This window comes from Mytilus trossulus, chromosome 2 (genome assembly GCF_036588685.1).
Source record: "Mytilus trossulus isolate FHL-02 chromosome 2, PNRI_Mtr1.1.1.hap1, whole genome shotgun sequence".
Taxonomy (NCBI): Eukaryota; Metazoa; Mollusca; class Bivalvia; order Mytilida; family Mytilidae; genus Mytilus; species Mytilus trossulus.
Genome location: NC_086374.1, coordinates 99926275 through 99943026, shown reverse-complemented (window position 1 = coordinate 99943026; position 16752 = coordinate 99926275). Strand labels below are relative to the sequence as shown.

General features: G+C 31.1%; 1 protein-coding gene across 2 annotated transcripts; it reads left to right on the top strand.

Annotated features, from left to right (window-relative positions):
• The first annotated feature begins 313 nt into the window (after window positions 1-313).
• Window positions 314-7832, top strand: LOC134708534 (caspase-3-like). Of its 2 annotated transcripts, none has more exons than XM_063569160.1 (5): window positions 314-943; window positions 3497-3732; window positions 4348-4565; window positions 5851-6025; window positions 6629-7832. In XM_063569160.1, exons 2-5 carry the CDS (start codon window positions 3507-3509, stop codon window positions 6880-6882), a joined length of 873 nt encoding a protein of 290 aa, XP_063425230.1. In that variant the 5' UTR covers window positions 314-943; window positions 3497-3506; the 3' UTR covers window positions 6883-7832. The 2 variants fall into 2 exon arrangements, with proteins under 2 accessions (XP_063425230.1, XP_063425231.1); XM_063569161.1 differs by lacking the exon at window positions 314-943 and adding an exon at window positions 2710-2938.
• The last annotated feature ends 8920 nt before the right edge of the window (window positions 7833-16752 follow it).

Below are 16752 nucleotides of genomic sequence, written 5' to 3'. Positions count from 1 at the left end.
TAATACATTAACAAATAAGAAATTGCATTTACAAATTTCACAAATTTAAAACAAATCTAGAAATTCATGAAACGAATGAAGAAAATACGTTAACAAATTAAGGAAATTGCATGTTACAATTTAAGAAGTGTAGAAATTCATGTAGCGAATGGCAAAAGTACATGTTTTAAATTACGAAACTGCTTTTCATAAATTAAGAAGTTACATTTCACAAATCAAAAAACGTAGAAATTCATGTGAGGAACGGAAAAAGTACATGTTACAAATACAGAAATTGCATGTTACAAATTAAGAATTTACATTTTACAAATTAAGAATTGTTAAATTATGGCAGATATTCCCTTACATAGTAAATATTTACGTTTTTCGACGAATCAGTTGGAGCATTCTTTTTAAAACATGAATACACAAACATACAGGTAAGTAAGTATAAGGTGTTATTCAAATCTGTACATTTAAAAATAGACGACCTAAGATCGAACAATAATTTGATTCTTGTACAATTTTAGAAATAACATAATTAATTACATGCACCATAATGAAACAAAACTCCGAAGCATTGATTAAACAAAATAAGTATGCTGATTGATATCATGATTGAGAAATAAAGTCAAAAAATGAGAAAGATGAGGTCCCAGAATTCTACGTTCACATGTCTTATCCCGACCACAGAGTATTTTACACATTTAGAAATGTTCTCACAATTAAATCCCTTTCGCAATTTGTCTCATGTGTCATAATAATCACATATTTTTTTAAATGAAAATAAACTGGTATGTTTAGGTGGATTCAGTTGGAGTACTCTTTTTTTCACCGGAAATACCGGTAGATAAGATAACTCTAAGTGTGTGTTATTCAAGTATGTCAACTTAACACCTTGTATATATTTCATATGACCTTGGCCACCTCCCAAATTCCAAGGATTATTTTCTTGCTTAACACGGTAAGTATAACATTTATGGTTCTGTTTTTAAAACTCATGCTTTCTTCATTCGATTCATCTGGACATGTCAAACGAGTATATTTATATATGGTTACCGTTTCAAGATATTTAAACATGTTCAACTGTATTGATACGGGTGACCACTAACCCTATAGATCATTCATTTTATCTGGACATGCCAAACAATAAAGAATTTCAACTATTTAAATAGAATTAAGCATTCCCATATGGCAGTGTGTTGTGAATTCCCCATGAGATATATCATTGATACGATATTTCCGTGCTTGTATTTCCTACCATGATTTTCTTGATAGAGGGTTGCTGCTCGCAAGGAAGCTATTAAACCAAGAGTTCCAAATGGTGCAGTTGAAATCATCCCTTCGTAAATTTTACGGACGCCGTCCGAGTTGGTTGACCGTTATAGAATAACCGTTTCACAAATGATATCGGATATAGATGTATGAAGATGTGGTGTGAGTGCAAATGAGACAACTCTTCATCCAAATAACAATTTAAAAAAAAGTAAACCATTAAAGGTCAAGGTACGGCCTTCAACACGAACCCTTGGCTCACACCGAACAACAAGCTATAAAGGGCCCCAAAATTACTAGTGTAAAACCATTCAAACGGGAAAACCAACGGTCTAATCTCAGTCGGAAACCAGATTGAAATAGAACAAAAGAATCTAAGCTTTTTGTTAGAGAAGGCGATAAATGTTAACTATAGTGACAAAAGTTTTAAAAGTTAATAGAATCAAACAAAATTACAATTTTCTTCTCAAGTACGAGGTGTTTTATTTTAAAAACACAATTTGCATAAGTTTTCAATTTATCTAGTACATAGTTAAGCAGAACAATTAGATATCAAGTCGACGACATGGGTATCTTTCAAGTTGGATTTAGAAAATGTATAACCTCCGATTTTCTTGAAAAAATTACCAAGGACGGAAAACATATCAATCTATTAGTTCAGTAATTTTCGTGTCTGCCCTTCCATTATGTGACTGAAGAAAAAATTCCAAAAAAACGGGTATCAATTGCATCGAAAAGAGAAAATAGAGTGCACCTTTTTATGTTAGGGCGTGTTTGAGTTGAATAGTTTGTCTTGATATCGTACAAAGTAAGAATATTTCATACATCGTCTCGCTTCAGATTCTATCATCTTTATATATCAAAGCTACAGGTTGAGTTTATGAAACTCAAAAATCACAGTACTAAAAGATGAGATATATGGGTCAAGTGAAATATCTATTTAATGGGTCACAAAAACAGAGAAGGGGTGTTCGAATAGTTATTGTTTTACTGAAAGTACTTGACGACAGTCTTTCAAGTTGGATGGTGAAAATGCACATCTTCGAAAATTATATTTTTGTGTGTGATAACTAGGGTTTATAGTCTTCATACACAAAACAAATCTAGTCTGCCCTTCTACAAAATAATTAGTCGGAATTTTTTTGAATGTTTATGAATTTTCGAAAATTCCACCTGATAACCGATCAGAAACTAGTTTTAAGTTGAATCAATGCAGCCAAGATCATTAACTGATGCTTATTAGCTAGTTGATACATTTGTCTTTCAAAATACAACTGAAATATAAGGATCGTAATGATGCAATGTGGATAAATTTATCGGTTTCCAAGAGCAAAATTGGTAGCGCTGGCGTCCATTTCTACGATTGTGAAAATGAACTGGCGTAACGGGCAGATCATTTTGACGAAGTAGTATCCTGACTGATCTATATAAAAAAAATGCACGATTTATCATTTGTAGATTTACACATTTAATTCAATAAGTATCATGTAGCAAATCCAGTGGAATGCAATTGAAACGAATTCAATTGTTTCCTAAGCCCAAATCACCTATAATTCAAAGATACTGCAATATTTTATTATCACGGCTGGTAATATACACACGCAGAACAATTGGTTCTGCAATGAAAACCGTGAAAGGTTTTTCCGGTTGTGCTTGAGTGGATTAATTGTCACCGCTTCAAAAGGTATGTACATTTCTAAATATCAATTTTCTTATTCAAAAGATCAAAATATTGAAAATCAGAGAATACTTTAACGAAGAGATACATGTATCATTTACTGTTGTAGGTAGAGTTGAACTCTTACAAAATCAGTTGCCCCATAAGAAATTGCCTAAAAAAGTGACATTTCAATTTTGAAATGATTCTATTTACAAACCTACAAGTTCAAATTTTAGTTTTTTTTAAGGCAATGGGTATGCATGTTGTTTTGCATGTTGTACGCTGTCCGGTGTTGATAGACGTCTTACTAATTCCAAAAACTACATTTTTTCATTAAGTCATGCGTGAGAGGATCGGTTTTGACTTGTAGGTCTGTAAATGTCACTTTTTTAGGCAATTTCTCATGGGGCAACTGATTATGAAAGAGTTCATTGACAATGGCCATTTTCAGGACTGTAGTCTGTAGTTGATACATCGCATTGGAATAGCAAATACATAACTTAATTATTATGAAAATTATCTAAAACTCACATAGAAAGATTTGCATAGATAATTTTACAACATTTTATTTTTGTCTTCTAGTACGTGTTAAATGGACACGAAGATCAAAGAATTCGCATACAATTTTGGCTATGCAAAGCGTGGAATCGCGTTACTGATACACAATGAAGAATATGACCCTAACTCTGATTTTAATGATAGACCCGGAGATAATATAGATTTTAAACACATGTTGGAGATATTCAAGAAGCTTGGGTTTGATGTTCGACCATATAGAAATTTAACATCAACAGATATAATTCAAAAAGCAGAAGAAGGTATAAAGTAAATTATTTAAAAGTAAAATCGTATAAACACAATCCATTAAAAATAATATAAAACATGGTTTTGCGTCCCATTTGGGGATACTTTAGACAAATTGTCACAGTCACATCGTATTTCATCCTATGCACCCACTATTGTGTTTGAACTCACAGGTATGCCGTGTGAATTGTCTCGATTCTTTTTAACCTTAGGCTTTAATGTAACAGTTAAACAAATCAGAAACAAGCATGTGTTTGAACTGCCAAAAGTTTTTAAGATTGCAATATGAAATCCCACAGCTCGTTCGTTTGACGTCTACGTCGGTCATCAGCAATAGGCTTCACGAAATTTAATAAAATCAAAATGTAAAATTTCTGTATAGCGGAGTGATTGATAATACAAACCCCCTACTGATGTGAGTCATTTTTGTTAATGCATTTCCTAATGTGTATGAGTTAATCGGAACTGAAGTTATCAGTAACTGACGGCGTTTTAATTAATTTTTGCGTAGCTTTGCCGTACTAATCCTATAATCCTTTAAAAATGTTGAAAATAAATAAGAGAATTGTTCTAATTTGGATTTGTTTGGGTTTTTTTGTCATTGCGCCTGAAGATTTGCATTCTTTTAGTTTTAAAGATGAAAGATTTTAACAAAGAGTCTGACTGTTTCGTTTGTGTTATTGCTGCACATGGTGAAGAAATGGTGTTTCAGAAGTCTGATGGCCCAAAAGAACATGTAATATTTGGAACTAATGGAAAACCGGTCAGAACAAATGAAATTGTTGGAATGTTTGACGAAAGAAATTGTAAAGAGCTTGCAGATAAACCAAAATTTTTCTTTATTCAGGTAGGCTGCTATAAAATCTGTATCAAAAATATATTTACCTGTGTAGCATAACTATATATATATAGATATAGGAAGATGTGGTATGAGTGCCAATGAGAAAACTCTCCTTCCAAATAACCATTTTTAAAAGTAATCCATTCTAGGTCAAGGTACGGCCTTCAACACGAAGCCTAGGCTCACACCGAACAGCAAGCTATAAAGGGCCCCAAAAACTAGTATTGTAAAACCATTCAAACAGGAAAACCAGTTGTCTAATCTATACGTAGCACGTATTGTCGATTAAGTTACCAAGACTACTTCTTCCGAATGAGCTTATGCCATAACTTGGCGTTAGTCGTCTGTCGTCGTCGTCTGTTGTGGTAAACTATTTCAAAAATTTACTGGGCCAAATACCTTCAAATTTTAACTAAATGTTCCTTAAGTTATCTAGTTTATAAATCGTATCCAAAGTTTTGATTCATCGACAAACATGGCCAGCCCACCATGGCTAGAAAAAAAACAAAGGGTCAAAGCAGTGTTTTGCTTATATCTCCTCACACTAAAGAAATAAAGCAAATCTGTCTTCGGGTCAAATTGTTCAGTTGGTCAAGCTCTAACAGCTCTGATATTTTCAGACGAACCCAACAACCCATTCTTGGATTGCTTCCACTAAATATGTAGTTTAAGGAAATTTTGCAGTTTTTTATGCCCCCACCATAGCAGAGGGGGCATTAAATTTTACCCTTGTCCGTCTGTACGTACGCACGAACGTACGTCCCCAAATTAGTTTCCGTTCTCTAACTTGAGTTTGCCTTTTCAAAATGTTATGAAACTTATACACAATGCTTATTATCACAAAATATAGAAGTCTCAATTTTGATAGAGTCACTAGAACTGTTCTAGAGTTTACTCATTTTATAAATGGAAACTTACAAAATGTTTTTTTTTTCGTTCTCTAACTTAATTTTGCCTCAACCAAATGTTATAGATCTTATACAAAATGCTTATAACCCTAAAACAAAGATCAAGTTTGAATTTTGGTAGAGTCACTAGAATCGTTTTAGAGTTATGTCCCTTAACAAATGAAAATAATGCTGATGTTTTTGTTTCACCCTGATATAAAGTTATGGAGATGGTGTAGGCCTTCTTTTCTTTTCCACCATTTTGTGTGTAAAATTGATTATAATGCTTTAATTTTATTCTGAAAATGATTAGACATGAATAGATTGATATTTTTATTATTATTTGATTTTGTTGCTAGACTTTTTTTGGATCAGTATATTTAACAATCCTTACTAATGTTTAGGCATGCAGAACTGGTCGGGTTATAGGAAATAGATTGGATATTGGTCACGATGTATCAAAAGTAGATCACATGATGAGAGATGAAATTTCCAAAACCACAAAACAGAATTCAAATGATCAGATAATAGATGTGGAATGTCCTGCGGATACCTTGATAATGTTTGCATCTTTATCAAGTAAGTATGCATGATTCAAGTTGAAACATTTACTAGAATTCAATTATTCGAAAGAAAAAAGCTGATAATATATAAATGAAGAGATGTCGTATGATTACCAACGAGAAATCTCTCAACTAGAGACAAAATGACATAGAAAGTTAGCATCAAAGGTTATCGTATGGTCTACAACAGTGCAAACATTAAACAAATATGGTGGCATAGCCTATTTGCTTGTACCTTGACCATAAGCGATGGTTGTTTTTGAAAATATTATTAACACACATACTAGTAATTGGGTTTTATTTTTACCTTTTTGTATATTTCTAGATTAAGAATGTTCTAGCTGTGCAAAAATAAAATAGTTTTATCGGACCTAGTGTTTTGAATACATAAGTTGCAAACATTTTAATTGCAAATTGATTTTAAGTGTATTAACTTTTTTAAAGAAAAATATTACAGTTGTAAATTAATTTGTTTCAGTTGTTTTGATAATTTGTTTAGCAAATCATATTTTAAAAGACAGAATGTATATGTATTTGCATTGTACATAAAACGAGACCATAGTTAATAATTTGTCTGCATTGTGAATATATTACATTAACCTTCATGTTACTTTTGTAGGTAACAGTGCAGTCCGAACCCCTTGTACTGGCGGATGGTTGTTAGCTAGTCTTTATAATCAAATTCAGGAATACATAAAAAATGACAAAATATGGTCGATTGAATTTACTCAGGTTCTCAATAGTACTTTGAAAGAAATGGCCACAAAGTTCTACAAACCATCTGATGAAACCTCAAAATGGTATGGAGCATTTTCTCCTGGTTGTTTTACTCATACTTTGTGTGCAGATGTTTTATTCAATAAGAAACTGTGAACATTAACTTTCGATTAAAGAGCCGTAAAAGAAATATGCCGTATTTTGTTTCTGTTAACTATTTCGATTTTGTTTAAATATGGCGGTAAAAATGTGTAGCCAAATAGAACGTGTAGGAAGACATAAACAAACAAAAATGCACACAAAAAGCGATGTAACCGAATATTAAAGGTCTATATGTAACTAAGTGTTAAAAAAGAGAAAGTATGCCAATGACACTTTTTTAGGAAACTTGAGTTCATCAGTATATCAATATTTATAAATTTGCCACATTATGTAATATTTGTAAAAAATATGTTGTTGTTATTTGAATAGTCTTGGCTCATATTTTGTTTGTGCAATAACTGTGTAAAATTGATGTATTGGGTCAAATATGAAAATTCGATATATCATGTTCATGGTGACATTATATTGTCATCACAACTGACGATTCTTCACAAAGAGTCCATATTATATAAATCTAGGTGATTTGTTAATAAAATTAACATATTTCTTAAAAGCTTGAAAGCTTATTTTTGCAATTTCAGTGTTCTTTTTCCGTTGAATATAGTACTTTTAGACACGAATGAGATGGCTATGTAAGCTCCTTGTCTTCGTGGTTTAGGTATAGGCTGATATTTTTTTAATTATTTGAAATACATCAAAATGATCAAAGTTTTAAAAAAAAACAAAAAAAAACACCAATTTTTTACAGACGAGCAATGACAGATTCGGCAATTTTGTAAATGATTCTAAATAGACGTTTAATTTCATTTCGGCGACTTATTCGTTTATTCTGTTTATCCAGTCATGTAAAAGTAAATTTTGGCTGATAAATTTATCTTATAAAATATTTATAACTTCATTTAAGAAACATTTTTTTCTTAGATGTATTTAGGAGGACCTTTCGAACTTTTGGGGTCCATTCACAAGAATGAAGGACATTTATTTTTTTACATTAATCAGTACACGTGATAAATCTTATAAATAGTTATCTTTAATGTAAATGGGAAACACTTATATACCCTGTTATAATATTTAATATATCTTTTTTACGATAGAATGTCCATAGCAAGTGAAGTTTTAGAAGGATTTCCAAGTATGATTCTTCAAAAAAACAAATTTAAGTCAGCATTTATTGTTTTCAATGGCCATTTGAAAAATAACATTCATATATCCCCCCCCCCCCCTTTATGTTTCTATTTTGGTTATTGTACCTTTGACCATGGGTTGATGCTTTAAAAAATTCATAAAACTTCCATTTTTCGTCGCAGTTATTTTGTCCATAGCAGAGATTGAAAAATCATGAAACATTTAATTATCAAGAATAAATATTTTATATCAATGTTTTCTGTTGTGAAACTGCATTTTGAAATGCAAACTCCAAACCTCCGTTCGACAGATGTTGTATGTACAGAATACAAATGGATCGAATTAATTAAAAGGTTGACAGTTCTCGTCCATTCGTTTTTTATGCGCTTTGTTATTTGATTTTGCCATGTGATTATGGACTCTCCGAATTGATTTTCCTCTAAGTTCAGTATTTTTGTGATTTTACTTTTTTTTATAATAGTTTCTGCTTTGTCCACTTCCATTATTTAGAACTAAAAGTGGTAAATGTTATTGAAAGTTCTATTGAATTTTAAGAGATTTGATACAGAAAATGTATAAAAATGACGTATTGTGTTTATGAATTTGATATACCGTGGCCTGATATATTTTGATAAAAAAAATAACAATAGAAAAACACAGAAGAATTCAAAACCGAGATTATGACAATTTTCTAAAATTATGAAGACTTAATTTAAATACACATACGTGATATCATGTGTCATAATAAAATTATATCTCGGTGAGCAATTTAAAATTATCAGAGATTTTATAAAAATTCTTAAACAACTTATTGGGTTATCTCGCTTGGAAGTGTCCAATATCCTTGAACATGCTCAATGTATCTAAAAGAGGGTCCAAAGATACCAGAGGAACTCATAGACAACGCCATGGCTAAATAAAAAGACAAACACTGAAACAATAGTTCACAAAACAACATAGAAAACTATAACAAAAACTGGCTGTAATCTCATGTGCTCTGGAATTGAAGGCAGACCCTGCTCCACATATGACACCCGTCGTGTACCTCATGTTGTTTCACACCCGGTAAATAGTATAATTCGGGAGGTCACGCGAGTAAAAAGGGAAGAACATTGTAGGAACGACATAAGGAACATATCCGATATCATCTGTGATACGGTTATGATATAACTGTCAACCAACTCGTGATGGAGTCCGTAATTTTTACGACGTGATGATTAGAACTTCATTACATTTGGTTCTCTTGGTTTTAAAATAATGAAAATGTCACAATTGTGAAGCTGAAATTATCTCCTTTGTCGTAAAGTTTTGTTTTGACCCCATAGTCAATTTCGAGATATAAGTCCTAATCAAATGGCAAAACCAAAAGCTCAAACATATCAAACGAATGGTTAACAACTGTCATATTCCTGATTTGGTACAGCCATTTTCTTATGTAAAAAAGGTGGATTGAACCCATTTTTATTGCGCTAAACATCACACTTGTATGACAGTCGCATCAAATTCTATTATATTTACAACAATGCGTGAACAAAACAAACTCACACCACATCTTCCATTATCTATATAATAAGTAAAATAGTTAAAACAGTGGTACATCAGTCATTACTGTGTCACAATCACAAAACAAACAAATAAATAATTAACAAAAAGCACAAAAAGCATCTATCAAATTTAAAAACCACATGTATTGCTGCACGTGTTTGACGTCATAAAATGTAACCTCATAGGAAGAAATATAAAATGATTTTGCCATTCATCGTTTTTTTTCTTCAAAAAAATATAATTTCACATGGGAAATGGTGGAATACAGGGTTAAAAAATCAAAGTATGTTACTAATTTCGAAAACAGACCGAGATTTAAAAATATCGAGAATATAAAAAAGAAGATGTGGTATAATTGCCAATGAGACAACTATCCACAAAAGACCAAAATGACACAAACATTAACAACTAGTCTATAGGTAACCGTACGGCCTTCAACAATGAGCAAAGCCCATACTGCATAGTCAGCTATAAAAGGCCCCGATAAAACAATGTAAAACAATTCAAACGAGAAAGCTAACGGCCTTATTTATGGAAAAAAATGAACGAAAAACATTCTAAAGAAGTTCTTTAGAATTTTTAAGAATCCACATTTGGTTAATACCCATAATGCGTCAAAAGACTTCCATTTCTTTTCAGTGTCTATACTTAAGAATGCACACCTCAGCTTTCAGTCTTTATAGAATAGTTCCATTTAGATTAAGGAAGTGCTGTTCATTTTGTGTCTGTACATCTGTAGAATTTCTGATTCCAGGAACTCAAATTTACGATAGAGTTGATTTACACTAACAACTCTTAAAACATAGAACTAAAATCCTCTGCATTATTTCATGTTTTCAGTTGCCGATTAATTTAATTCAGACAATGTCAGGTTTAATTTTTCTTTTCAAGTAAAAAGTGACATTTGTCATCTTTTCTTAATCTTGAGGTGAAGTGCAATATGTCTGCTCGTACAGATTAATTTACTACCATATGTTGTTGCTTTAGTAACAGTAAATGTAAACAAAAAACATTGTTTACATTTTACTGAGTGTGTATTCATTTATTTATGTTGATTCAACTTTTGTGGTTGAATAAACATGTGCTATTTTAAAATGAACATGCAGTTTATTTTGTGGAATCATAATTTGTATTTTTCTTGGACCTAACATTTGTATTATGGGGAGTTTTTAAATTGGTTATTTCATCTTAACTAAAAAAAAATCCTCTGAAAATTGGTTTTCCTCAGTTTTCAAATGTATCCACATTCTTCAATTTTGTATAAATATTTTCTATTTGAAATAATGGCCAGTAATTTATAAAAAATCTCACATTCTTTTTGTAAGTTATGTTTTTTTTTTTTACACTAGTCAACTATTGTCCTTTTGTAAACAAAGTTCATCATTCATAATTATTTTTATTATAGATCATATAGTATGTTTTTCCTTTTTTAATTATATACATGTTCATAAAACACATACCACCATTGATTATACATTGTCATTTATTTACAGGTTTTTTTTTTTAAATTGAAAACCAATAGAAATATCATAGTACAATTAAATGTAAGTGTAAAAGATAAATAATATTTCTATAGTGTCATTGCATGGAATATTCAAATCTTATAATAAATTAGCGTATTGAAATTCGACAAAGGGATTATCAAAAGTATGATTTAAATTTTTATTAATGAATACAAATTGTTTGCATTGAAAAAACTAATATCTAAGATATGATGTACGAACTACTGTATTATTAAATTGTGAGGCAGCAATTAATTTGTAAGCATTTGATATAATGCTATTAAACTTTTTGTTGTGCTAAAAACGTACAAAACATATATGACATATGACATACTTGAAACATATTTTCTGCTACAAAATAATACAAATTCATTGAATGTTAGAACAGTAGTAATTTAGGAAGAAATGCAATACTGGTTTCCAATAGTCTAGAATGCTGTAAGCCAATCACAACATTTTTGGGTACATTTTGAAACTAATACCCAGAACCCAATAGATCCAAAGGCGAATTGATTCAACACCAAATTAACATTCTTTCAAAGTAAATCGTTACAGAATATTAAATTTATTTACAAAAGTCTTTTCTGAATAAATTTAGAATGTGTTTAGAAATAATGAATGTAAAAGTAAAAAAGTTGTTGTGATCATTATATTGATCAGATAGTTATATATTTTTGTGGTAATGTAATTTTGATTTTGCCATGGGCATTGCATATTCTGTTAATAAAGTATACTGTAGAACAAAATAAAAATAAAAAAGATGTTCACCATCAACAATTTCTAGAATTGAACTTTCTTATCCTGATTTTTGGGTTTATATGACTGTAAAAAAATAATTGGTGAAGAAAATTTCATATGGTGGTGTGCTTCCTTTTTGCTACGGTCCTCTGATAGTACCATATTTTGATGTTTTTCCATTTTTTATAAATTTTTACCAATTTTTGGGATATAATTGTGAAAAAATCACAATCCACATTTAAACTTTTTTTCATACTTTCAATAAAATTGAAAGGGACCAATCTGAATACATTCAACTAAAAAAACTATAGGTAGGTGTTAATATAAGAAAGTTTTATCATATTTTTATGCTGTTTCTTGTCATGTTGTCAATTTTGTAAATTTGTAATTTTTCTCTGTTAAAGAACAAAATGCATATTTTTTTTTACTTCCTTGTTATAAATGATTCAAAAAAATAAATATCTATGAAATTTGAAAAAAAAAAGTTATATGAGATGTTTATGTTTCTGGAAAAATCATTTTATGTACCCCTCACCCATTTTTTTTTCTAAATTTCACTAAAAAAGACTGACTTGATCAGTAATAAAACTTGAAAATTTTATTACTCAAAAACTGCTTATTGGAAATACACTATTCTTTCACAGAATTAAGTTTGATTATAATAATTATCAAATTCATTGCTTTTTTCCACTTATATCACATGTTTTGGAAATAATTAATATAAAATGTTGGGAATAATTTTAAAGAGACTACCAAAGACCTTCCAGTAGCACGAAATCACCAAATAAAAAAAAATCATGAATTTATGACATAAAACAACTGCTGAAGACTTTTCGATGATGATGACTGATGTACCCATATTTTCACTATTTTATTTATTGTCTGTTTATTTAACGCATCAATGTAAATATAACGGAATTTGATGAGACTGTCATTAAAGTGAGAGGGTTAGCGCTATAGAACCAGGTTTAATCCACCATTTTCTAAATTCTAAAATGCCTGTACCAAGTCAGGAATATCACAGTTCTTGTCCATTCGTTTTTGATGCGTTTTTTTATTTGATTTTGCAATGTGATTATGCACTTTCCGAATTAATTTTCCTCTAAGTTCAGTATTTTTGTGATTTTACTTTTTTCGGAACAGTGATGATGTTTCAGGGTTCTTCTTCCTCTTCCAAAAACTGCACACATTCAACATGAGGAATATGCTGGCAAGTTGTGCATGATTAAAAATTGGTTTAATACAAATTCTTGTTCTATTTAGTTAGAAGTTTTGGTCAATAGTTATCAAAGATACCAGGACTATAATTTAGTACGCCAGACGCGCATTTCGTCTACATAAGACTCATCAGTGACGCTTATATCAAAATATTCTTAAAGCCTAACAAGTACAAAGTTGAAGAGCATTGAGAATCCAAAATTCCAAAAAGTTGTGCCAAATACGGCTAAGGTAATATATGCCTGGGATAGACTTGAATATCTCCAGAACGAACTTGAAATGAGACAAGTATTTATCAACAAAGACGCAGATATAATGAGAAATGATAACAGGAATAAACAGTACATCATTACTAGCATTTATAGACCTGAAAATAAAACAGATAACAAATATATAGAGAGAACAATCACAGACTCTGAGATGCAAAACATGAGAAACACCTTTCTACTACGAGGTGACTATAATATACTTGATATTGACTGGGGAAAATATATTAAAGATAACCAAATGCCACAAACAATCAATAGAGCGTCATTACGGATGTCAGCTGACTTGTCAATCCAGCAAATATATAACAACACCACAAGAGGAAACAACATGGACCTGATGTTTACAAGCCACCATAACACATACAGAAATGTATTACACTGCCACCTATAGGAAATAGCGACCACGGCAAAGTATTAGTGGACTTGTCAGCAAGTTTCAACATACCAAAACAAACAGAGGAAAAAAATACACATTTGGAAGAAGGGAAACTTATAGAAGAAAAATGTAAAAATCACAAAAATACTGAACTCGGAGGAAAATCAATACGGAAAGTCCATAATCACATGGCAAAATCAAATAACAAAACGCATCAAAAACGAATAGACAAGAACTGTCATATTCCTGACTTGGTACAGGCATTTTCAAATGTAGAAAATGGTAGATTAAACCTGGTTCTATAGCGCTAACCCTCTCACTTTAATAACAGTCTCATCAAATTCCGTTATATTTACATGATGAGAAGTAATGGGAAACATCTAGACAGACATATTTGTTTGTTTCAATAAACAAAAGTGTTACGATACCAGCATGAAGACATCAATAATTAAACAGATAATAAAACAATCCATAGGAAATTATGTACAAACAAAAAGATCACTTGCCGGATAGAGCTACCCTTGAACGAATACCCACATAAGACGAACGATCAGAGAACAACAAAGAGCATAATCCAGAGGAAAGCACAACAATTCACAAAAGGACTGGTATGAAAACATCAAAGCTGGACTTCAATTGTAGTCTAGACGAGCATATACTGAATTTATGCAAGAAAAAGTTAGCGAAGACTTACGCAAGAATCCAAAAAATATTTTTGTCATACATTAAGAGTAGGAAAACGGAATCTTCAGGCATAACAACTATGATAAATAAAGAGTGACACACCAAAAAAAGTCGCTATCATAAACAACCAATTACATTCAGTATGAATTAAGGAAGACCGTGACAACATGTCAGGTAAAGGGCAAAGCCCAAATCCGACCATGAGACCATTGAAAATAAGCCAAAATGTGTCACTTCTTAAAGGATTAATACCTAAATTATGCTAAATCATGCCTTATGGGTGTTCCCCATACCCTTTCTTAATCTGAAAATGCAATTTCACATAGTAAAGACTGTGGCTTCTGTTTTTTTTTTTACACTCATGATCCAGTTTAAAACAAAATGACTAAACTACAAAAGAAATGCAAAACTGTTATATAGAATACAGAAGGGCAATCAATGAATAAAAGACAAATAAATAAGAAACATTAATCCCGAAAAATCAGAGTCTATGATTGAGGAAGAACAGAACTTGCTTTTTGCAAAGCACACGCCATGAACACAATCTGATATGGTGACAAGCCTTTGGTTTTGAAATTTCCTACATGAGGCATTTGCCTCAATGTATAGTTACGGCCATGTAATATAAGTGAGGTAAGTGTTCCCGAGAAAAGTTTAATGAAACCAATTTTTAGACATTTCAAGTATATTTAAATAATATTTATGATTTCAAGTATATTTTAATAATATTTATAATTTTATTATTAAAAGATTTGGGAAGTTTTTCACGATTTGTTTGTTGGAAAAAAGATGAATTTATGGAGAATCTCATTAGACCTGCTGAGTTATTCATTGTCAATACATTGAAACTCAGGTAAGTTATTTTCAACCTCCCAAAGAAAAAACATTTATTTTTGTGATTATCAAGACTGAGATCTTTATTTTCAAATCACACCCCCTCCCCGGAATATCAAATGGTCGTCCCCTTATGTATTTCTTAAGTAAGATGCAATGAAAAATATTCATGGGACGACGGACAGAGGTAAAACTGTATACCCCCACATTATTTAAAGCAGGGTTATAACGAGAGAATATTCTAAGCCAGGTTATTATAAAAAATGACGTGCTCTTTTTTTATTTCTTCAACCTCACTACATTACTTCATTGATAGTGATATTGATGTCGTCACTTTTATAACCTTTATATTTGAGGTTCAAATGGTGATCTACCATACCAAAATGTTGCATACTTGGGCTTCTCCCGCTTCAGCTTGAAACCATGCCAAAGTTGGTGTGTACCTATTTGTTGTGCAGGTGTATACCTTTGCAGCAAAATCTGTTTAATTTGATGTCTCGTTGAAGGCAGAGACGTATATACACATGTATAAATAAGTCTACAATAAAGGCGAGTGCTACACTTCTGTACATTAATTATTTGTTATTTTTAAGCAGAGTAGCGAACATCCTTAAAGATTGATAAATCAGTCAATCTTATATGTCTAGCTTCTTTGATTCGATGTATGCGTTTGAAATGTCCTCTGATTTATACAAAACGGGATACAGATATCATGATTGAGCGAAAACACAACTACAAATAAATTAATTTGGAAGTATGATTCCAGTTGCAGGAATCTAACAAAAGGCATACCTGCCAACAGTCACTATTTGCGGGGGATTTCCCCCATGGAGGCTCCAAATTTGAATTTTTTAAAGAGCAATTATGTCCACAAATTGAACAAAATAATTTAGTTTACAATGAATTGAGGCTTAAAAGTATGAAGAAGCCAAAAAAAACAGCATTACACTGTATCAGAAGGCTCCCTTGGAGGTGTTTGAGTAATATGCCAGCAATCTTGCATGCAAAACCCCCATGGGCATTTTGAAAACTTTGCAGGTATGAAAAGGCGTATAAATTTCACAGAGCTAGCAGTTTGGGAATAATACCTCAAATCTTACTTTTTGGCTTCTTATATTTTTACTATTTGATAAATATTAACTAAGTAAAATAGTTTGATACCAGATCAAAATGTCTGAAATTTAGTTTATTTTAACATTGGAAATATTGTGTCTTCTTTTAATATTTACGAGTTTAAACTTTAAATACCGACCCTGGTATAAGAATGTAAGAGCTTTATGTGTCATTCGTTCACCTGAATTAAATATAAGTTTGTTGTTGTTGGTGTGTGCATTTGTTTTGTATTTGAAGGTATTTAGAGATAAGAACGTTTCTTGTACTTATGTTTTTTTTCTTTTACCTATTATATATTACACTGTGTTAGTTTATATTCATACCATGATATTGTATTAGTTTATATTCATACCATGATATTGTGTTAGTTTATAGTCATGTGTTAGTTTATAATCATACCATGATATTGTGTTAGTTTATAGTCATGTGTTAGTTTATAATCATACCATGATATTGTGTATGTAGAAATGAAAATCATTCTTATGATACTGTAAACTGTAGTTACCATTGAGACTTTGAA

What these genes read in the sequence shown, in the direction of transcription:
- LOC134708534 (XM_063569160.1), top strand. Translation starts at nt 3,507, where the DNA reads ATGGACACGAAGATCAAAGAATTCGCATACAATTTTGGCTATGCAAAG. An exon ending in AATTCAAAAAGCAGAAGAAG is followed by an intron (nt 3,733 to 4,347) that starts GTATAAAGTAAA and finishes GCATTCTTTTAG; the next exon opens with TTTTAAAGATGAAAGATTTT. An exon ending in CAAAATTTTTCTTTATTCAG is followed by an intron (nt 4,566 to 5,850) that starts GTAGGCTGCTAT and finishes ACTAATGTTTAG; the next exon opens with GCATGCAGAACTGGTCGGGT.